General features: G+C 45.8%; 2 protein-coding genes across 2 annotated transcripts in view; both read left to right on the top strand.

Moving 5' to 3' along the window:
• Nucleotides 1–16161, top strand: part of LOC143297382 (unconventional myosin-IXb-like) — a 124899-nt gene extending 108738 nt beyond the window's left edge. The window contains 5 exon segments of the mRNA XM_076609698.1: nt 641–772; nt 1613–1748; nt 2053–2195; nt 3400–3554; nt 10536–16161. Of these exon segments, the coding sequence (XP_076465813.1) occupies nt 641–772; nt 1613–1748; nt 2053–2195; nt 3400–3554; nt 10536–10813 (844 nt within the window). The 3' untranslated portion in view covers nt 10814–16161.
• LOC143297513 (uncharacterized) lies at nt 15248–23307 on the top strand. Its single transcript, XM_076609913.1, has 3 exons — nt 15248–15293; nt 20364–23072; nt 23212–23307. The coding sequence occupies exons 1-2, from the start codon at nt 15248–15250 to the stop codon at nt 21134–21136; spliced, it is 819 nt and encodes a 272-aa protein (XP_076466028.1). The 3' UTR covers nt 21137–23072; nt 23212–23307.
• Nucleotides 23308–24035: the final 728 nt, after the last annotated feature.

Here is a 24035-nt window from a genome sequence, read left to right as displayed (position 1 = left end):
ACATACACTTGACAGGGGTTTGGCATCTCTGGCGTTATAACCATGGATTGCAGTGGGCACAATAGGCGAGTGGTTAAAGCGTTGGACTTTCAATCTGAGGGTCCCGGGTTTGAATCTTGGTAACAGCGCCTGGTGGGGTTAAAAGTGGAGATTTTTCTGATCTCTCAGGTCAGCATATGTGCAGACCCGCTTGTGCCTGAACCCCATTTGCTTGCAGAAGATCAAATAAGCATGTTAATGATCCTGTGATCCATGTCAGTTGTTGGTGGGTTATAGAAACAAGAACATACCCAGCATGCACACCCCTGAAAACGGAGTATGGCTGCATACGTGGCTGGGTAAATAAACAAAACGGTCACACGCATATAATATTACATGTCTGACCGAGTGTGTATGTGTGTTTGCCTGAAATCCGATTGAATGTCACAGGAAATGAGTGATGAGCGCCCAATGGCAGCCGTCAGTTAGGTCTACCCAGGTAGGCAGTCTGTTGTGCAAATGATCCTGAGTTTGTAAAGTGCTTAGAGCTACGTTATCCTTATCAAAGTGACTGCAACAATGGTCAGTCAAGGGCCAGGTGTGTGTGTGTGTGTGTGTGTGTGCGTGTGTGTGTGTTTGTGTATGTGTTGTGTGTGTGCAGGGTGGCGATGCACGAGGACAGCACCAAGATGTCGGTGAACGGCCTGGCCATCATCTTCGCCCCGTGTCTGCTGCGCAGCAACAAGAAGATCCAGGCCCAGGAGTCCCTCAACCAGGTCCCCAAACAGACCAGGTCTGTGTGTATGTGTGTGGTGTGCTTTGTTGTGTGTTTGGTGTGGTTTGGTGTGTGTTGTGTGTGTGGTGTGTGTGTGTGTGTGTGTGTGTGTGTGTGTGTGTGTGTGTGTGTGTCTGGTGTGGTTTGGTGTGTGTGTGTGGTGTGTGTCTGGTGTGGTTTGGTGTGTGTGTGTGTGGTGTGTGTGTTGTGAGTGTGGTGAGTGTGGTGTGTGTGTTGTGAGTGTGGTGAGTGTGGTGTGTGTGTGTGGTGTGTGTGTGTGTGTTGTGTGTGTGGTGTGTGTGTGTGTGGTGTGTGTGTGTGCCTGGTGTGGTTTGGTGTGTGTGTGTGTGTGGTGTGTGTGTGTGTGTGTGTGTGTGTGTGTGTGTGTGTGGTGTGATGTGTGTCTGGTGTGGTTTGGTGTGTGTGTGTGTGTGGTGTGTGGTGTGTGTGTGTGTGTGTGTGTGTGTGTGTGTGTCTGTTGTGGTGTGTGTCTGGTGTGGTTTGGTGTGTGTGTGTTGTGTGTGTGTGTGTGGGGTGTGTGTGTGTGTGTGTGTGTGTGTGTGGTGTGTGTGTGTGTGTGTGGTGTGTGTGTGTGTGTCTGGTGTGATGTGTGTCTGGTGTGTGTGCGTCTGGTGTGGTGTGGTGTGTCTGGTGTGGTGTATTGTGGCGTGTGTCTGGTGTGGATGTGTGTACTGTATTCGTTCCGACTTAGCGCCCCTCTCTTTCTCTCTCTCTCTTGTCCTCTTCTTTTCTTCCTCTCGATCACGAACCATCTCCCAGTTGTTGTCTTCACTGAGTCCCATCTTTTGTGAAGGGCTGTGAATATAACGGCTGTGTATCCTGTGCGTGTCCTGACAGCTGCATTGAGGTGATCCTGTCAGAGGAGCTGGCCACAGTGAAGTCCAAACTAGAGGACATCAGCACCTTGGAGTCGGCTGAAAAGACGGCAGAGGAACGCCTCACCTTCGTGCGTGCCAGTCTCAAAAAGTCTAGGGTCAGTGTTTTTTTTGTGTTTTGATGCATTTGCGCTCACTCACACGCTCACCCACACACACAACACATGCACACACACACACTCAACACACACATAACACACACACACAAACACACACACACACACACACACACACACACACACACACACACCAACACACCACAAACAAATCAGTAACATTTCCATACCTCCTCACAGGTAAAGGCAGACCTGCACCCACCACTGCTGTCCCAGGGGTCTGTGAACACACACACACACACACCCCCCACAAACAAATCCCTAACATTTCCATACCTCCTCACAGGTAAAGGCAGACCTGCACCCACCACTGCCGTCCCAGGGGTCTGTGAACGAGGACGAAGACGTGGAGGTGTCGGCACACAACCCTGAACTGGCCGCAGAGGCCCGCGCCCTGTCTGCCCACATCGCTACCATTCACAAGGAGAGGTATGTGGGGCACCCGTACCTTTGTCACTTGCTTTCTGTCGTTACTTCTTCTGGATCTGTACTGGTCCTCTGTCTGATCTCAGAGTGCTAACAATCCTTTGATGAAACAACAAAACATAAGGTCTTCTTCTTTTTCTTCTTCTGCGTTCGTGGGCTGCAACTCCCACACTCCCACGTTCATTCTTATGCACACGAATGGGCTTTTACGTGTATGACCGTTTTTACCCCGCCATGTAGGCAGCCATACTCCGTTTTTGGGGGTAAAACATAAGGTCAGAGCTCCTTAATTTAACAAAAAAAAACAAAAACAAAAAAAAATCGTGCATTTGTGAGAATTATTCTACAAATCAAAAGAAAAGAGGGGGGGTGTTGGGGGGGGGGACAAAAAAGTAAAAAAAAAACCACCACATAAAAACAAAGAATAAAACACACATTTAGATACCTAGAGGAGGAAAGAAAAGAGGGAGAGGGGGACACAGTGTATGCTGATGAAGACGTCCAGTTTTGTTGAAGTTGGTGTAGCTGCCATTACTTTTTGAGTTGTGGCTTTTTGTTTGGAACTGTGTTTGCTGAAAGCAATAATTTTGTTCCTTTTCATGTGAGGAGTGGAAAATTGTTCTAGATTTAGGAATGTTACAGACTGGCTGATTCAGAATATTATGAAATGATTTAATCATTCACTTGGACTGGTAGACATTGAGACACAAGGAAAAAAAAAAAGTTGTTGAGGAACCAAACATTCACATGTACTTCTGTCATCATAAGTTCAAACAGTAAAGTTGAAAAACTACTTGTTAAAAAAAAAAAAAAAAGTGTATGTTAATACTTGTTCTAGAAGTACTTCCATATTCAATGTACTTACTCTTGCAAGAATTCCCCACTCCCCACACTCCCCACACTCCCTGTTTTTGGGGTGTCTTTTATCATTTTCTTTCAACCAAGCAAAGAATACCCTTCTTTCCAAATGAAACGTTTAACAGTCAGTAAAGCACAACTGGACATAATGATACACGATCCTCATGCCAGCATGTTGTGCCGCATGCAGGAAAGATTTAACAGTCAGTAAAGCACAACTTGACATAATGATACATGATCCTCATGCCAGCATGTTGTGCCGCATGCAGGAAAGATTTAACAGTCAGTAAAGCACAACTGGACATGGTGATACACAGTCCTCAGTGCCAGTGTGTTGTGACGCGTGCAGGAAAGACCTGACGTCCAAGCTGCCTGTTTTGGAGACGCGCCAGGCCAGTTCTGACGAGGACATGCTGACAGGGGATGAGACAGACAGTGTCTTCGACTCCATGGACGCTCCCAATGACAATAACGAAGAATACGCCGTCGCCTTTGATTTACCAGGTACGACCTAAAGCTTGGCCATTTAAGTCTTGGTTATTGAGAGTTTGATTACGTGTGTATGTAAAGAAGAGAAATGATACTGAAGGATTGATATTGGGGAGGGAGAGGGGAGGTTTGAGTGTTGGGAAAGGGAGAGGGGAGGTTTGAGTGTGGGAAAGGGAGAGAGGTTTGAGTGTTAGGAAAGGGAGAGGGGAGGTTTGAGTGTTGGGAAAGGGAGAGGGGAGGTTTGAGTGTTGGGAAAGGGAGAGGGGAGGTTGGAGTGTTAGAAAAGGGAGAGGGGAGGTTGGAGTGTTGGGAAAGGGAGAGGGGAGGTTTGAGTGTTGGGAAAGGGAGAGGGGAGGTTTGAGTGTTGGGAAAGGGAGAGGGGAGGTTTGAGTGTTGGGAAAGGGAGAGGGGAGGTTTGAGTGTTGGGAAAGGGAGAGGGGAGTTTGGAGTGTTAGAAAAGGGAGAGGGGAGGTTGAAGTGTTGGGAAAGGGAGAGGGGAGGTTTGAGTGTTGGGAAAGGGAGAGGGGAGGTTTGAGTGTTGGGAAAGGGAGAGGGGAGTTTGGAGTGTTAGAAAAGGGAGAGGGGAGGTTGAAGTGTTGGGAAAGGGAGAGGGGAGGTTTGAGTGTTGGGAAAGGGAGAGGGGAGTTTGGAGTGTTAGAAAAGGGAGAGGGGAGGTTGGAGTGTTGGGAAATGGAGAGGGGAGGTTTGAGTGTTGGGAAAGGGAGAGGGGAGGTTGGAGTGTTGGGAAAGGGAGAGGGGAGGTTTGAGTGTTGGGAAAGGGAGAGGGGAGTTTGGAGTGTTGGGAAAGGGAGAGGGGAGGTTTGAGTGTAGGGAAAGGGAGAGGGGATGTTTGAGTGTAGGAAAGGGAGAGAGGTTTGAGTGTTGGGAAAGGGAGAGGTTTGAGTGTTGGGAAAGGGAGAAGGGAGGTTTGAATGTTAGAAAAGGGAGAGAGGAGGTTTGAATGTTGGGATAAGGGAGAGGGGAGGTTGGAGTGTTGGGAGAGGGGAGGTTTGAGTGTTGGGTACGGGTTCGAGTATTGGGAGAGGGAGAGGGGAGGTTCAAGTATTGGGAGAGGGAGAGGGGAGGTTTGAGTGTTGGGAAAGGGAGAGGGGAGGTTTGAGCACTGGGCAGAGAACAAATAACTAGGTGAAGTACATGAGGAATGGCAGGATAAACAATACAGTTGGGAAATAAAGCAAGTCAGTAAATTTTACACCATGAAACAGTCATTTCTTTAGATTGTCATTAAGTGGTTTTGCTGGAAGAGATCAAGAGTGTAAAAGACATGTGTAAGTTCATGTGTATGCATGTATGTTAAATTGTTTGATTGAAAGGGAGTAGTGTGTGTGTGTGAGAAAAGTGTTGGTAATCAATTTTTTTTTAATAAGATGGTTGGTTGATGTTGATTGTGAGTCATTGTGGTACATGATGGTGGTGTTAAGCTGTGTGCATGCAGCCCATACATGTCTTTTATTCTGTGTGTGTGTGTGTGTGTGTGTTTAAAATCTGGCTGCACTGATTGTGTGTTGTGACAATGATTTGTTATTGTACAGTGGTATAATTGTGTTATCTGTTAACCAAAACAAGAACAACAACAACAATTATGATTATAATATTAACGATAATGTGTTCATATTGTGGTGAAACTTGTAGAAAGACAAACTAAAGTGCTTGCACATCATTCTTTCACTCGCATGCATTACATACATGCAATCCCCGTTTTCCAAAGCAACTTTTCACTCACTTACATAAAAAATGTTCAAGTTTAAGTTTCCTTGGCACCACACACAAATTGCCAGTGATAGTTATTTATTTATTTTTTTTTTTTATAAGTTTTTCAGCGCCACCCCCGAGAAAAAAGAAAGGCCCTTGTAAACAGCTGTGCTTGGATTGGAATCATACTGTCATATTATATTTGTGCATATACATATTTATTTTATATTGTTTTATTTATTTCCTCCCCTCTATCTTAGATATTGTAAATTGTGTTTTCCTTGCGTTGTTCAGCTTTTCGTCGTGGTTTCAGGTAAAAAGCTTGTCACCTCATCACTGGAATATTTATTGTCTTTTTTTTTTCTGCCTTTCTTTCTGTCTTTCTGATAAGATGATCAGCGCCTGGTTTTAGTCCTGGTGGGTTAGAATCAGCCCTCTGTCTCTTCCTTCATACAGTTGATGGCATGTTGGGAGCCTCCAGTCTTCAGTTGGTTAGCTTGGACTGTTTTCTTTCGTTGAGCACATGCCTGTATTTCTGTCTTTTTAAGCTTATTTAGTTTAGTTTTGTTTTATTTTATTTTATTAATGATTTATTTCATTTGGTATTAGTGTCTTGTTTCATCGAAAATGTGTATCTGTACACAAGTTTAAAAAAACAGAAGAAAAAAAAAGAAGATTGTGTATGTAGTTAGTTATTGATTTATATTTTTATATCATGTTTTATTTCTTTTCAAAAATCATTTACATGTGTATCTGATTGTTATATATTTTCAGCAATCTTGCTGTCTTAACATGATCGACTGATTTATTTTCATTACTTAATAACTAGTGGGGGTTTTTTTGTGGTTTTTTTTGGTTTTGTTTTTTTGTTTTGTTTTCGTTTTTGGACACACTAAGTCTTATTTAGTTGGAAACCCCTTTTAAAAAAACCCCAAAAAACCCCAACTTCTTTTCTTTTCTTTCTATTACATCTGCTAAGGAATGTTCAGTTGGATATGCTGTACATTTCTGGAGCATGTTCTTGATTGTATTTTCGAAGCATGACCAGTATTTTTTTTATCCATAAGTTTTCTCCCTTCCTCTGTTGGGTTTGCATCATCATTTTCTTTTGTTTTCTATTTATGTATATATCTGCTGACTCTTTCTTTCATGGAGGTCCACATTGTCATCAGAAGAGGAGGGGGATGGTGGGGGGGGTTGGGGTCAGGGGGATGTATGCATGGTGGCAGTACTTCCATACTGTATGGATTTCTGTATTGGCATGTTGGCGGGATATTATTTTTCATGTAAATAAATATATTTTTTAAGTTAGCACTCCACCACGACCTCAAGTCACAGGCCATTTACTTATCAGTGTAACAAAAGTAAGTCACATTCACCCATGTCAGCGTATGTGAGCTGACATTTGTGCAGGAGCTGTGTATGGCCTATATATGGATGGTAATTGCTTGGAGGATTTATATGTCTATGGTGTGATTGGGTTCAGTTTTAGGAGTGTATGGCTGTGGTAATTAGCCTTGAATGTGGTTACAGGGGAACACATTTGGAAAGCTTGGATTATCTAGATGCATGGATTGTGTCTGTGCAGCTTTGAATCCAACAAAAAGTAGGCAGAGTAGATTTTTAAGAAAAAATGTATTTCAATCCCGTTTTCCATTTTTGCTGGGAGAAATGAAAAGATAGTATTGCTTTCATAAATAAGATTTGCCCAGTCACTAATCTATAGTTTTTTTGGGTTTTTTTTTTTTTTGGTGGTGGCTTTGGGGTGGGTTGGTTATTTTTTAATGCAGCATTTGTACAGCGACAGAAAACGTCTCTCAGGTTTATATAATTTTGATTGTTAAACCAGGAATTTGAGAAATATGAAGTTACAACTAGTTGCATATGAAGCCATCTTCAGACAGAACTGTAGATGAGTGAAGATAAGGTCCCTTTATTGCTTGCAGGATTTATGGTGGCTGTGTGGGTGTGTATCAGAGTGGTATGATTTAGCATGGAATAATCGTCAGACACCATAGTAGTTTCTGTGCCCTATGTCCTGTCTTCATGTTGCTCATAAATATCTGTTTGAACCTTTCAGGCGTCTTGAACTGATCTTGTATGAATGATAAACACCAGTATGAAACTGATCTTGTGTGGGTGATAAGTACCAGTATGAAACTGATCTTGTGTGGGTGATAAGTACCAGTATGAAACTGATCTTGTGTGGGTGATAAGTACCAGTATGAAACTTATCTTGTGTGGGTGATACGTACCAGTGTGAAACTGATCTTGTGTGGGTGATAAGTACCAGTATGAAACTGATCTTGTGTGGGTGATACGTACCAGTGTGAAACTGATCTTGTGTGGGTGATAAGTACCAGTATGAAACTGATCTTGTGTGGATGATAAGAACCAGTATGAAACTGATCTTGTGTGGATGATAAGAACCAGTATGAAACTGATCTTGTGTGGGTGATAAGAACCAGTATGAAACTGATCTTGTGTGAATGATAAACACCAGTATGAAACTGATCTTGTGTGGGTGATAAGAACCAGTATGAAACTGATCTTGTGTGGGTGATAAGAACCAGTATGAAACTGATCTTGTGTGGGTGATAAGTACCAGTATGAAACTGATCTTGTGTGGATAATAAGAACCAGTATGAAACTGATCTTGTGTGGATGATAAACACCAGTGTGAAACTGATCTTGTGTGGATAATAAGAACCAGTATGAAACTGATCTTGTGTGGATGATAAGTACCAGTGTGAAACTGATCTTGTGTGGGTGATAAGTACCAGTATGAAACTGATCTTGTGTGGGTGATAAGTACCAGTGTGAAACTGATCTTGTGTGGGTGATAAGTACCAATATGAAACTTATCTTGTGTGGGTGATAAGTACCAGTATGAAACTTATCTTGTGTGGGTGATAAGTACCAATATGAAGCTTATCTTGTGTGGGTGATAAGTACCAATATGAAGCTTATCTTGTGTGGGTGATAAGTACCAGTATGAAACTGAGAGCTGACCAACACTCTGTGTGTGTGTGTGTGTGTGTGTGTGTGATCACAGAAATGACAGCAGTATAAATTGCTAATGTGTTTGATGACTGATTGCTGATTTTAACAAAGTGAATATGTGCTACTGATCTGCTGACTCAGGCAGAGTTTAACAGTTCAATTGGTTATGCATAATTATCAGTCCCACATTAGAGAGGTTTATCAGTCTGGCTTTGAAAGTTTTATTAGAAATGTAATCATACAGCAGTTTTCAGTTTGTTTCACTTTCTCAAGGAGGCGTCACTGCGTTCAAACAAATCCATATGTGCTCCATCACCTCTGCTAGGCAGACGCCGGACGGCAACATAACACAGTGTGCTGGTCAGCCCTTGATTGCAGGCATGTTTATTTGTGAACTTATCACAGTGGATTTCTTTTAAAGAATCTTGCCAGAGGACAACACTTTTGTTGCCATGGGTTCTTTTTCAGTGTGCCATGTTCATGCTGCAAATGGATCCTTGGGTCTTATCCGAACGATAAGATGCTCTGTTTGATTTTCCAGTCAAACTTTGGAGAAAGGGCAAGAGAGGGAACTGAAACCACACCCTGACGGACACTGAACCAATGCCAGTGCGGTGTCCATGAGGTCTGGGTTTGGATCCTGATCTGGCCCTCTCTCCAAAATGTTACTGGAAAATCAAAATGAGTGTGTAGTCAGTCAGATGAGATGATGAACCCATGTGCAGAAAACATATTGCACACTAAAAAAACACAACAAAAAACACATGGCAACAAAATTGTTGTCCTCTGGCAAAATTCTGTATAAGAAATCCACTCTGATCGGAACACAGATATATATATATATATATATATATATATATATATATATACATGCACTCAAGGCCTAACTAGTGGGTTGTTATGCTGCTGTCAGGCATCTGCCTACCAGATGTGGTGAAACATATGCAGATTCGTGCGAACACAGAGATACCTCCTTGAGAATCTGGAACTGAAAACACCAGTGAAAGCGCCATCAGGGTTGGTGGTCTGTGTTATGAACATACATACAGTCTGAACATAACACACAACCTCTGTGGGTTTTTTTTATCTTCTTTGTCTGAAGTGCATGCAGTCAGTGGTGAAACTTTGACTGGAATGAGTTGACCTTCCTTTCTTTTCTCTTTCTCCTGACTGCACGGTATCAGCATGGAGGGTGTTTTGGCTTGAACGCCAACAGGGAATAATGTGTATTGAAGTACAAGAGCTTGAATGCCAACAGGGAATAATGTGTATTGAAGTACAAGAGCTTGAACGCCGACAGGGAACAATGTGTATTGAACTTGAAGTACAAGAGCTTGAACACCAACAGGGAACAATGTGTATTGAAGTACAAGAGCTTGAACGCCAACAGGGAACAATGTGTATTCAGTGTGGGTTCCACAATGTAAAAGTCATTTGGTCTCTTGTACCTGAAAATTATTCAAAAGTGAGAGAGAATGTGTGAATAGAGTCGGTCACCTATTTCACTGCTGTTAACAACATTTATGAATGTTAATTTGTTATCAATCACAATCTTCAGGCCTGGTCAAAGGTCAGGTACAAATGGGGTATGATCAAGATAAAATGAATAAATCTTGAAACAGACTGTCATTATTATTTCTTATGATGATGTGTGGTTGTGTTGCAACAGAGGCTTGTCTTGTAATACATTGTGCAGGGCCCCTGAGATGTTATCTGTATATACAGAGTGCATGGCCTCTGGGGCTTTCTTAGTATATACTGAGTGCATGGCCTATCTATAGCCTTGACAACGCATTTCGTCTTGTGGACCATACAAAATGTGCCTCGTTTTGAAACTGGTATTCTCATTGTATAAAGAGTCATTGTGTTGTATGTTCATTCCATTGGTTGCAGTGGAGCTGACCAGTAAATAAATCAACGTACCTCTGTTCTCTCTTTAGAACACTAAGATTACAACAATTTGAGAGTGGTGTTCATCATGACAGCAGGATTTTCCATTCGTCTTTAGCTAGACTTTACATGAATCACATCACTAAAAGACCATCTTTAATTATCTGCACAATTTTGGCTCAGGCCTGTAAATCAAAACAGTTTATTAAAAGAATAATAACAATAGAAAAAAAAAAAGCAGCATGGATAGGTTGCTACGTTCTGGTTTCCAGTGGAACTTAAACAGACAGAATGATGCTCCGGTACAGGGAAGTAACTGTGATGTGTGTTACCCCAAGCAGAATGCAGTGAAGGGGAAGGGAGGTAACGGTGACGTTTCCTGTGTTGCAGCCAATGCCCCGTTTCTCCGGCACATCACCAAAGGTCGGGTGCCTACTCCCAGTAGGCGTCGCCTCCCCCTGCGCTACAGCCGCCGCCTGAGTCGCCGCCCCTTGCAGCGGCAGGCGGCCATCCCCGAGGTGTTGGCAGAGCCCCCGCCCACCATCCACATCACCCAGCAAAGTGCCACGCACACCGCCCCCACCTACTCCTCCACCATGACCCTGCCAGAGTCCAACTACGTCAACGTGCCCGGAATCAATGCAGACGATGATGAGATCATGGTTTGACCCTGCAGGGCTGTCGACGGCTGTGTGTTATGTGTGTTCGCCGCAATCATGGGGGGCTAGCTCGGAAAGCAGCATTGCAGTGAGGGCGGTGCACCACTGTTGGATTTTGTCTGTGTGCCCAGAGTGGTGGGGCTGAGGGGAGGGCGGTGGTTGATGGTAGTGGTGTGGTGAAGGCCGTTGTGATGGCTGGACATGTGTGTGTGTTCATCAGTCAGCTGACACCTCTGCTGCCCTGAGTTACAGAGGATGGTCATTACAGCCTGTTGTGCATGCGACAGCCAGTGGGAACAGCAGGGAACAGCGACACTGCTGACGTTTCCAGCTGCATCTCTGGCGTTGTGTTCAGGGGATGACGCCAGACACACCCAGCCGACCACCCCTCTCAGCACACAACCCCACGGACACAGGTCACGGAAGATAATCCTTCCACATTACTACCAGTCTTTCAGTGTAGCTGCATCATAGGGTAGGCACTAGCTCTGACTGTTTGCTCAGACAGAATGGACCCTTGGGGACATTGCTTACTTGAGGTGTTTGGGGTTGAGTGGAATGAGTGTTGACGGTGTGTTCCCATGGAAACACAGGACAAGGGGGTGGAGAGAGAGAGACAGGGTGAGGGTAGGCACATGGGACTTTGGACATGACCGTCATACTGGCGGATTATCACTGTACATACATAAAAAAAAAAATATATATATATATATATTGTTATTCTTCATGGTGCCAAGCGCTTGACGTCGCTTCAAAGTAATAATTTGTTGGATTTCATTGTGAACAAATTATTTTGCAAGTCAGGAGATTGTGCAATGAAACGTGTGTCTATTTCCTTGTGACATCATGTATATAATAGGTTGACTATCCTTTGAATTTTTGGACAAATTACTTCATGAGCAGATTCTTCAGTTATTCTTTTTTGATTGTGCCTGTGAACAATGCAGTGTGTGCTGTGTGAGAGGGATGGAAGCTGAAAGGGAGAGAACACTTTGGATGAAGTTGAAAGGGAGAGAACACTTTCTCTACTGTCTTCTGCACATGATATCTGTGATGAGGCGAAGATGTGATCACTGCAAGGAGACCGTGGATCATGGAGCGAGTGGGAAGTGATGGAACTGCACAAGTGTTGTACGCCCACATCTTTCATCTAGCTGACTTTGTTGTACGCTTTGTGTTGCCTGCCTTAGCTTGCTGGCTTCTGTCCTGCCAAGGATTTTTGTGAGGGGGATTGGTGGATTATTTATTGTTTATGACTGGCCAGGTTGTAGGGAGCATCAGTGTAGAAAGCACACAGGTGATGATTGTACGCCACAGATAACTCGTGATCCAGCACACACACACAGGGAGGGGACACCTCACAGGGGAGACAAGTCAGGAAAGACAACCCTGTGGCTGTCACTTCCTACACTGAACATGGACGGAACCTCATTCACCTGATCTTCAACACTCACATTGTGAAAGATTTTGTTGTTGTTGACATTGCCAAGCATCAGCAGTTTGTTTGAATCACATGTAGTGTAGAATGTCTGTTCTCTGCTTCTGAGGGAATCTTCCACTGGAGGGAAACGTGTCCTCCAAGTCAGGAATGACAGAGTGGTCTGAAACTGGACCAGTAACATGTGCACCAATGATGGCATCAGCCGACTGGAAAACCAAGTGTTCCCAACAATCTGATTATTTCAACAACAGAAAAGGAGTGAACAGAATGTGAGGTGTATGGACGTGAAGTAAACACGGGAACAGAAGTAATGATGGAGAGAGCAGTGTGGCGTTACCTGTTGCAGTGTTTGTGCCGACATAAGGGCAGAGTAGTGTCTGTTGAAGTGCTGTGTACTTAATATTGAACAACAAAGTGATAAACCTCAAGCAACGGTCGGTGCAATGAAACAGTAAAATGTTATCTCATCAGATATCCCATACAGACTGTGTAACTAGTGATATACTTCATGACTTGGGTCTGTGCTGATCACAGATGATATAGATTTGTTTGTGTTAGGTTTATTTATCACCCACCTGTTTACGATTCCCCTTGTGTCCTACTCAGTTCTGGAGTCAGCTTGGTGTATGTTCACACAATTCACAAGGTCCTGTGTCTATGAAAGGGTTTAGTTATGCTGTGAAATGTGTTACAGTGAGATAATGTAACTTTCAGCACAAGGGGAGAGAGGAACAGAGACAAAGTTCATGGCTTTCCTTAAATGAACTGGTTCTGGTTCCAAAAGTTTAACAGTGGATCAATGCCATGTTGTTCATCACTTTGAAAACAATGCTATGTACCAGCTGCATAAAAACAGTTGCGGTAACACAATGGATCAATGCCACACATGTTGAACAACTGCTGTTTGCCACTAGCTGGGCTAAGTGTGAACGTAGCCTTATTGTAACATAAGCAGTACAAATAGTGGAATTGAAACTTCCCTGTGCTGATCAAGGTACCAGTTGAAAACCCTTGTCCATTTTGAGGCTCTGACCAGTCTTGAAGAGTCAGTCATTGAGATTCAGTCTAGAATAGTTGGTCATTCTGAGATACGCATGTTGCAGTGCGTAAAGATACAGGGCATGAGTCCTGTTGAGGATTGTCTTCCGTCCAGGTTGGGACAGGTAGGGTGATACTGGTGTTTCTCAGTTCAACAGAAATGCATGTAGTTACTTAACGTCCACCTGCCATGGGTCTCTCTGCTAGTCTCCCACCGTCCTGCACTGAGGGAGGGCTGCTGATCTAAAGGGGATGGCATAGTAGTGGTGTCCAGGGATCCCGAGTATCAGATGAACAGGGCAATAATGTTCCAGCCTTCTGAATGCACTGTGTTTCTTGTCACATTGGCTGTGTGCAATGGACATGGTTTCAGACATGCAAGTTTCCCCAGTCCAGCTTCTGGCCACTTCTCAGGGGAGGAGAGATTGCACAACACTTGCCAAAGCTTTTGTGTATGCAGTGTCATGATGCAAAACTGTTTCATGTTGCGTTGTTGTCCATAAGCTTTTGAGATGATCTCAGTATTTTCTTGTGCATGTTTACTGCGTTTTGTTGGGTTAGCTTTCATTTATCATTTTTTGGTGCATTTGGGTCTGAACGAGTGCAGTTGCTGAATGGTTGAAATGTAAGAAGGTATGATTCCTGTACAGAATCCATCCTGTGTAAATAATTGCCTTGTTACAAGGCTTGCCTTTTCACTCCTATTTGTGAACTATACTTTGCGCCACTGGTTAGACCGACACACCTCCCTAAATAATGCATTTATTTACCATGCATGGAGCATCCAGCCATCTGTCCAGTTCACTTGCTGCAATTCTCTCTGTCAAACTCTATTCTGTCCATGCAAAGAGTGCAGAGATGTAGTGTGTGGAGAATGTTTGGCCAAGTTAGCATTGACTATGTGCAGGTTTTCAGCTGACATATTGGGGAGGGACCGAAGATTTGTTAAGTGTCAATGAAATTTGTGAGCAAAGGGGAGGCAGAAAATCATTCCAGAAATGAAAAGGTTGCTTTCAAGTACAAATTGTCCAGATTACATTTGGTTGGAAAAAATATTGTCTTGTCCACAAGTGGATCAGTAAATTTTTTTCAGGTCAATTCCAGATTAGCATTAAGCAGATTGAATTTTTTTCCCTGCATGTTTAGTGCCTACATTCTGTATTGAAAACAGGGTGCAAGGGAAGGGGCATTAACCTTTGCTGGCTATCGTGGGTCGTACACGACCCAGAAGGGTACAAAAACGCAAATATGTCAGCCAATTCTTAATATTTTTCTACAAAATTTCAGAAATGCTTCCTACACCTAAAAGGCCAACTTTTGCCAAAAAATGAAAAAAATTCATTAATTAGTTAACGAGTAATTAAAGGTGGCGTTTTAACTACACAGACGCTTGTGTGGGTCATGTATGACCCATACTTTTTAAAGAGGAAAAAACGTGGTCACCACTCGAAAGCTCGTGTTGGTCATGCACGACCTATACCTTTTTAATAGTGATTTCAGAAGGTTTAATTTGCAATTAGTGAAGGAAAATAAAGAAGTTTTACTTTCAATAGCCTCACTACCCCCCACACCCTCCCTGCCCCGTCGCCTGTCTTCAGCTATAACCCCCTTCCATCCCTTTCTCTAACAGCATGTACCTGTGTGACTGAATCTCTTTGTGCGTGTATAGGTCATCTCTCTCTATCTCTGTGTGCATAAGTAGGGTTTGTATGTATGTGCATGTGGTGTTATGCATTTGTGCGTGTGATCAGTGTGTGTGAATGCGTGAGCAGGTGTTTCTTCTGAGTGTATGTGTTTGTGTGAGTCTGCGTGTGCATGTTGTCATATGTTTGCCTTTTCTATATTTTGTTATAAGCTTTGGAGGAATATACAGGTTTTTGTCTCTTTACAAAGTATGGGTCGTGCACAACCCACACAAGCTTTGGAGGAATATACAGGTTTTTGTCTCTTTAAAGGAATGGGTCATGGATGACCCCTCTGAGCTTCTGTGTGTTGTCAAAAGCGACAGCGGTATGGGTCGTGGACAACCCACATGAGCTGCTGTAGTCAAAAGTGACAGCCAGCGAAGGTTTAAGTAACAATTTTATTACCCATGTCCACAATTTAGGCAGTGTTTTCTCTGTGAAGTGTCCGACATGTGATAGCTAATATAAATATTGTTTGGATATATACATGTCTGTGCGGTGAAGTTGTGGAAAACATAGGAATAGGTTCAACAGATATAAATAGATAATGAAATATTCATCCTGTGTGGACAGGACAGCTATCATTCACTTTACTTCAAGAACTTATTTCAGGGAATGACCCAAAAATATTGTTTACTTGATGTAGTTAATATATTTTCCTGTGCAATCACTGAATCAGGGGCAAGCCATTGTTGATTTGTTCTGAAAAAGTAGCAAATGCTGGAATCATGTCCTTATGTTGCAATTTAAGTATAGTAGTTTACATGCCAAAAAATAATGTGTTTTTGATATAAATTGCTTTATTCCTGTAACAATCTTCTTCATGAACACGATGCTTTTACAATGTGTACATTGTAGATTTCTGCCAGTATGCATGGTAGAGTAGTGGGGTGGGATTTCACTGAGAACAGCATTATTGTTGGTACATTTTTTTTAATTAAATTTTTTTTTTTACTGCACAGTTGATGCAGCTGTATAGTGTTCCAGAAATATCAGAGTAAGAGCCTTGAATCAATACTGCATACACATTGGTTTGGTTTCCAAATTTATGAAGCTTTGATCCCATTACCCTTGCTATTGCGTGTAGCTCAAGTCTTATACTTTGAACTGTATGCCCAGACACAAGTGGGATGTGCACGGTATGAGGAGACCTCAGGGCTGACTGGATTTGCCCTGTTATAGTGTGACCACTGAATGGCCTTTAAACAATGTTTGGTATTCATTAGCAGTAGAGCTTTTAGTGTGTATATTGTAATAAGCAAACACGTTTTGTGTTCAACAGATTTGTTGGAGAAATCGATTTCACCTAACATGTAGCTTTTCAGTACAGTTGCATTATATGCTTAAAGCCCCAAGTTATTTATGAATGGATTAACGAGGTGAGGGCAGTGTGTCCACGCCCAACAGTTCAGTCAATGTGCGCCTGCTGTACACACTGTCTCTGGGACAAGTCAAAAGCAAAGAAGTGTGCAATGTTATGTCACAAAGAAAGGTGATCTTTTCAAAATGTCATTGTCATAAGTTTGCTGAAATGGTCAGAAACAGTGTATAGTTTTCTGAAGAGGTTTGTTTGGTGTCATATACTGTACCATGTCAAACTGATGCAAACTAGGCCTATGGTTTGCTCTGTTTGGCCAAATTTCGTGCGGCTAACAGTGAAAAGACGCCCCTCTTAGTCTGGCCCGCTCTTAGCCAATCAAACGCCTCTAACAGCTATAAGCGCTGAATCATTCCATTGGCGAAGGCTCTCCACGCCATCTTGTCAGGTTTTCGCTCCGTCTCGTCTAACGCTTTTTTTGGCTATTAAGCGTGTTCATTTGGCCTTATTTTGTTGTATGCGGCTTGCATGTACATTGTTCTTACATTCTGTGTACTCGTTTCGACTCGGCCCCCTCGATTCGTTCGTATTTTTCTACCTCTGAGTCGATCCTGTCTTTCCTTTCTCTGTTGGGTTCGAATTGTTCGCTGGGTGCCTACGCGCGGTACCATGCCTCGTACGCCATCCTACGAAGGCAGGGATCATGATGCTGGGACAGATACTCGGCAAGAGACTCTCCCAGGCCCGGAGCTCATGATCTCTCCCGATAGGTACCCCGGCGATGCGTCTGCAGACGTACATCGCGGAGGGGACACTCGTTCCAATAAAACGGTCATGAAGGGGACCAGGGGGGAAAGGGATTCGAGCGTCGCCTCCCGAGGTGTCCCAGCGCGAAGCGGGTGGAGGGGGGAGCAGGGGACTCGAACAGGTTGGTGGCGGGGACTCGCGCGGGGTGCGGACTCCCAAGGGGAGGCCGCCCCCCGCCCGTTACCCGGGTCGCCACACGGAGACGGCCCTCAGGGGCCCCAGTGCTGTTCCCCCTCCTCCCTCCTCGGTTGACCCCTCTCCCCCACCTCCTTCTGGGGGAGAAAAACATTTGGTTCCGGGGGGACCTCCACTTTGCCCACCCCGGGCCAAGCCACCCCAGTCTCCCCACGGGAGGGGATTCGAGGCGCGTGGCAACCTGCTCTGCAGGTCCTCCTGCTATCCGGCCGGTCTCCCCTGCTGGGGGAGTCCCGCGCGTGTCAGGCGGTTCCGGGCAGTCAGACCGCCGGACTTTCGGCGTGTCTGACACCCAAGTCGGACCTGACCTCCCTCCGACTTGGCCAGGTTTTTCCCTTCAGCGAGGTCAAGGCGCCAGTGACCCTTGGGGCTGGGGTCACGGGATGGCTGGTGCCCACGGGTGGTATCCCCCATTCTACCCGTACTGGGGTGCACCTATGGTGCATGCTGGGTTACCGGGAGGACCGGGGACCAACCCCTGGTCCTCTCCACACCGGACCCAACCCAGCACAGACCACAGAGTGACACGCACAGCCCCGACAAGAGGGATTGACTCCTCGTCGGGCAGGTCGAGCTCCTCGACCAATATTAACACGACAGCCTCTAATTGGTCCTCTGTCAACACGCATTGGTCCTCTGTCAACACGCAGGTGACCTCCACGGTCACTACGGCTTCCTTTTCAGGACCGACGGCAGCTGAGGGGCCCCGCTCAGCACGTGGGAGCCTGCCGTTCCCACCTACCCAGCCCTCGGTCCTAAGGAGATGAGTGGGTGTTTGTCCCCTCACAGCACTCGTGGGTCCCTCTGGCGTCCAGGGACGCCCTCTCTGAGAAGGTGTGGCACCCACCATCCCAAGCATGGTTGGACCTACGGTCCACACACTCCCCACCCTCTTCAGGTGTCAAGGACATAACAGCGGAGACCAGGGTCCCTGCTCAGGATCGCCCCAGCTCATCCCGCTGGCCTGACCACAGCCCGCCCCCGTGGGTACATCCAATTGGGATGGCACCCAGCAGGGGATGGACTGAACAAGAGGGACAGCCCCTGTCTTCGGATGAGGACGAACAAGCGGATGAGCACTCGTCGCCCCCATCCCAGGGCGACAGATGGAGCCCACGCCTCCCTAGGGACCAGCCTGAACCAAACTCGGACTTTGCCGAGCTCGAACTGACCCTCCCCAATAGGGTCACGCCTGCCGAATCAGTCCCTCAGGCAACTTTGTCGCCCTTAACCCTCCTGCGGTCAGGTGACTCTACTCCAGAACCACAAGGCGACTCAGAGTGCCAGAAATGGCTCAGGAGTGGCTTAATAAGCCAGCCCGCACCGTCAGGGGTGCTGCTTCCATCCCTCCTCCAGGCAGGGAGTCCCTCTCTGCCCCGGGCGCTTTTGCCCCAGGCAAGTTCCTTAAAGATCCCTCCAAGGGAGGAGTGTGGTCCTGGTACACACAGGACCACCCTGCCTACAGGGAAGCAGAGCCCTCCGTGCAGGACAGGATGTTGGTCTCACAGCGCACCACCTTCCCCACCTCAGCTACTCTATCCTTTAAGACATTAGCAGAGTGGGACAAACTGGCCCGCCACTGCCTCCTCGAGGTTTCCACGGCTTATACCTTCTTTGACGCGTTCCTCCACAGAGCCAATGAGCTGTGGGAACAGCGTCCAGTTCCTCAGGGCACGGAGTCTCCTTCCTCTGTCCCTCCTGGCCTCTTCTCAGACCCGAGGTTAAACACTTTTGGAAATCGGGTAGCGTCGGGTCTCATGGCAGCTGCAGACGCAGCTACCAGCCTTCACTTCAATACTGTGCTTGCGCGGCGTGATGCCGTTCTCCACCTCTCTAACATTCCAGTAGAGGAGAGGGCTGCCCTGCGGTCCATCCCAGCACAGCAGCACTCTCTTCGGCCAGTATGCGCCGCATTTTGTCAGCCACAGGGCAGAGACAAACAGGGAGGTGGCCTCATATTTAGCCCACTCCTCCCAGGGGCGCCAGAGTTCTATGCCATTGAAGAGACCCGCCACCAGGGCTCCTCCATATACCTCGCCTCCTAAGTCAAAGCGGCGTGTGCAGAATCAGCGGCAGAGGAACAAACCACCTCATGTCCGTCCAAGCCGTCCGGCCATGCCCAAGGCCAGCACCCCCAATGGACTGGGCCCCGATTCAGCACCGCCTGTCGTTCAGCCCCTCCAAGTAGGAAACTTGTCCCGGCATGCTCATCAGTGGCGTGCTGTGGGACTCAACATAGTCTCTCCGACGCCAGATCGGTGGGACCGTCTGGCCGGCCTCCTCAACCACTTGCGCCATTCCTCCCAAGCAACAGCGCGGACTCTGTCTTCCCTCCTGGGCATGATGGAGTCCATGGCACCTCTCATCCCTCTGGGCAGGGTTCTCAAGCGCCCTCTTCAGAGGGCACTCAGGCTACGGTGGTCCCAGAGCACTCAGCCATGGGATACTCTGATATGTCTGGGCGAGTGGTTCCTCGAGGTGACATCGGAGTGGTTAACCACCCCTCTTCTGACGCAGGGGGTGCCCATAGCCCCACCTACTCTTCAGGTGGCACTATTCACAGACGCCTCCTCCCTGGGCTGGGGAGCCCACATGGACTCACTCCATGCAGCAGGGACTTGGTCCCTGGAGGAGCGCCTATGCCACATCAATGTTCTGGAACTGGAAGCAGTTCGCAGGGCTCTCCAACACTTCATGGGGGAGGCCACCGGCAAGACCATCCGCTTGTTCACGGACAATACAACAGTCGCATGTTACGTGAACAAAGGGGGGGGAGCGCACTCGGCAGACTCTCTGCGGACCGAGGCTCTCCTCCGTTGGTGCCACAGCAAGGGCATTGCACTTTCAGCGAGACACAGCAGGGAAAGACAACATTTTGGCAGATGCTCTCAGCAGGTCCAAGAGTGTCATACACACAGAGTGGACCCTGGACAAGGACACCCTGCAAGGGGTGTGGAAACAGTGGTTCCGGCCGATGGTGGACCTGTTTGCGACAAGGTTCAGCAAGAGACTTCCCACTTACGTCTCTCCGGTCGCCTGACCCAGAAGCATGGGCAGTGGATGCTCTCTCTGCAGTCCACAGTCTGATTGCCTACGCGTTTCCTCCCTTTCCAATCCTGTCCAAGGAGATACGGAAAGCCAGGTTGGAACACCCGCAGCTGATCCTCATTGCGCCGAAATGGCCAGCCCAGCCCTGGTTCCCGGTCCTTCAGTCCCTGACACATGTTCCACCCCTGGAACTGGAAACCAAACCTCATCTGCTGAGGCAGCCTCGTTCGGGCATTCCTCACTCCAATCCTCATCCACCTGCACGCGTGGCTGCTGTGCGGTCGGAACTGTCAGCATCACCATTGAAGTCTTCCACCCCTCGGTCAGCCTCTGTGTCGGCTGCGCTGACCAAGGGGGGTGCCTCCTCCGACCTCCTCTCCATAGTCTCCAAAGCCAGGAGGGAGGGAACAGAGACTTTGTATGACTTTCGCTGGAAGAAATGGCTGCGTTGGTGTGCAGCTCAGAACATTCCCCCAACTAACCCTACGAGCATGCAGCTGGCCAACTTTCTGGCTGACTGCTCCTCGGTTCTCAACCTGTCTGCCAGTTCTGTGAGAGGGTACAGGTCTGCCATCTGTACCACTATCAAACAGCTAGGTGGTCCCGCTTTTGAAGCTGATTTCCTGCTCAGAGAGGTGGCTAGGGGCGCCTCTCTGAAGGAAGCTTGGAATCCCAGAAGAGTGCCCCTCTGGGACTTGTTCCTGGTGCTGGATTTCATTCGAAAACAGCCCTTCCAACCAGACCACTTTCCTTCTGTAGAAGTGAGATTCATGGTCTTAGTGGTATGCCACAAGATCTAGCATTCCACAGAGATGGTTCCATCACTCTTCGTTTCCTTCCAGAGTTTCTGGCTAAGAACGAAGACCCTGAGGTCTCTTCCGCCTCTCTGAGAGTCAGACCTTTGTCTGATATTCTTGCCCAAGATGATGAAGATAGGCATCTCTGCCCCGTTCGGTGTCTCAAATACTATTGGAATAGATCTCGCCATAGGCGTTCTTCTCAGAGGCGCCTTCTCATCTCCCTCAATGAGAATTACAAGAAAGACATCGCTGCAGGCACCATTTCCCGCTGGGTTTCCCAAGTCATTCGTACAGCCTACTCTCATGCACACAAGGATATCAGTTGTCTTAATCCCAGAACACACGAAGTGCGGGCCATAGCTACTTCGGCTGCTTTCCAGCACTCGGTGCCACTTGCAGCATGTCTTGGAGGCAGCCTTCTGGCGGTCTGAGAATCCCTTCATCAACTATACCTCCGGGATTTCGGTATGACCAGGGCTGACGGTTCCAAGGGGATTTCCTTTGTCGCGGCTAACACTGCCGTCTCAGTTACAAGGGCTCCCCATACGAACCAGTAGGCGTTGCCCTCCTCCATTTGCTTTAAATTCTGCATCAGTTTGACATGGTACAGTATATGACACCAAAAGGAGGAGTTTGTATTATACTCCATGTTTGGTGTTACATATACTTACCATGTCAAACTCGAATGCCCGCCCGTCCATCCCCGCCGTGGTTCTCATGGGGCTTTTTCGTTCATGGCCACGGAATGATTCAGCGCTTATAGCTGTTAGAGGCGTTTGATTGGCTAAGAGCGGGCCAGACTAAGAGGGGCGTCTTTTCACTGTTAGCCGCGCGAAATTTGGCCAAACAGAGCAAACCATAGGCCTAGTTTGCATCAGTTTGACATGGTAAGTATATGTAACACCAAACATGGAGTATAATACAAACTCCTCCTATTGATGGCAGATTACATTCTTCAGAGACAGAATGATCATCTTCAGTTGTGGAGAATTCCAAGCATGCATACATACACACTTGACTTTTAATGCTCTTTGTTTTTCATGTGTTTATTTCAACAATCAACAAAAGGTGAAAGTATTAATTATTCAAAATACCTCCAAATAAAATATTTCTGAATATGGTTAGTCTCAGCTGAGTGTCACTGAAGGATGGACAAAGAACTGTTGAGTTTTCCTCTGAACTCTGCTTCATGGTCTTGCAGTACATGGTGGTTTCTGCACTGTAACTGGAACCACATGGTATTAGGTAAGTTGAAAAAATATACAATTTAAGTATAATTGTCATTAAAAAAACAAAAAAGAAAGAAAAGACTGCCACTCCACAATAAAATAAAAATAAAACAAACTCAATCATGAATGGGGTGGCAAGGAAAAGGGATTTAAAAAAATCTTTTTTAACTTCTATCACCTTAACTGATTATATATATATAATCTTACCTAATATTTTAATGGGTGCTACAGCCTAATAGTTAAAGCACTGGTATTCACAGTCGGAGTGTCCCAGTGACCTGGCTTCAAATCCAGGTAGCGCTGGTTGTGTGGGGGCCGCGGACGGAGAAAAAAGATCTCCCAGGTTGACATGTGTGCAGACCTGACAGTGCCTTTTTAATCCATGCAGCATCCAATTCATCTAAAGGGCTTCTCAGTTTTTGACAGTTTTAAAATTTAAAAACCTGTACCAACCCTGACACAGAAATAAGTCATTGCACCTAAAAGCCTACATTTTAAAAACTAACACCCTCATTACTCTCAAGTTAATAATGGAAAAATTAACTATTCCGTGGCACAAAATATACATGAATACACTTCCTGCATATAGTCTGCTCCATTAATTTCTGCAGTTGTTCTGTAGAGAAACCAGTGTTAGTGATGATTCGGTCTGGGTATTTTGCAACAAAATACTGGTCACAGCTCCAACTCTAAAGGACAGAATGCAGGTCACGACAAAATACAGGTCACAACAAAATACTGGTCACAACTCTAAAGGACAGAATACAGGTCACGACAAAATACAGGTCACAACAAAATACAGGTCACAACTCTGAAGGACAAAATACAGGTCACAACAAAATACAGGTCACAACAAAATACAGGTCACAACTCTAAAGGACAAAATACAGGTCACAACAAAATACAGGTCACAACTCTAAAGGACAAAATACAGGTCACAACTCTGAAAGGACAATACAGGTCACAACTCTTAGCACAAAATACAGGTCACAACTCTGAAAGGACAGAATACAGGTCACAACTCTTAGCACAAAATACAGGTCACAACTCTAAAGAACAGAATACAGGTCCCAGCAAAATACAGGTCACAACTCTTAGCACAAAATACAGGTCACAACAGAATACAGGTCACAACTCTTAGCACAGAATACAGGTCACAACTCTGAAAGGACAGAATACAGGTCCCAGCAAAATACTGGTCACAACTTCAGGATGGCAACCTTCCATTGTGTTCTGTGAATAACTGGTCGTGTGAATTAGAATTGTGTGAGCTTGTCTGTGGTTTGAGTATTAAACTTATCTAAAACAGTTGTGCAAGTTGCCTTACTGTGTAAATACAGAGCAAAACAATTCTGGTTTCATCTTGTCCATACCTTTTTTTCCCCTCCAGAAATGGCAAAATGGGAAACAGAATGAGAAAGGATGGCATGCAGTGTATGATGATTATAAAACTTATGTTCCATATTGCATGCAAAAACTTGGAATGTGGATGGCTTGATGTAACAGTTTAGTAAGCTGGTGTGTGTATTCCTGTGTGTTGATAATACAGATTGCCAACTGTTACCTATGATGCCATGACATTTGTATCACAGAGTGAGACAGGGGTGGATATATATGTTCTGTGAGTAAATTGTACAGAAGAGTAATCACCCTGCTCAAATCTCTCATCC

This window comes from Babylonia areolata, chromosome 22 (genome assembly GCF_041734735.1).
Source record: "Babylonia areolata isolate BAREFJ2019XMU chromosome 22, ASM4173473v1, whole genome shotgun sequence".
Taxonomy (NCBI): Eukaryota; Metazoa; Mollusca; class Gastropoda; order Neogastropoda; family Buccinidae; genus Babylonia; species Babylonia areolata.
This window is presented reverse-complemented; position numbering and strand designations above follow the sequence as displayed.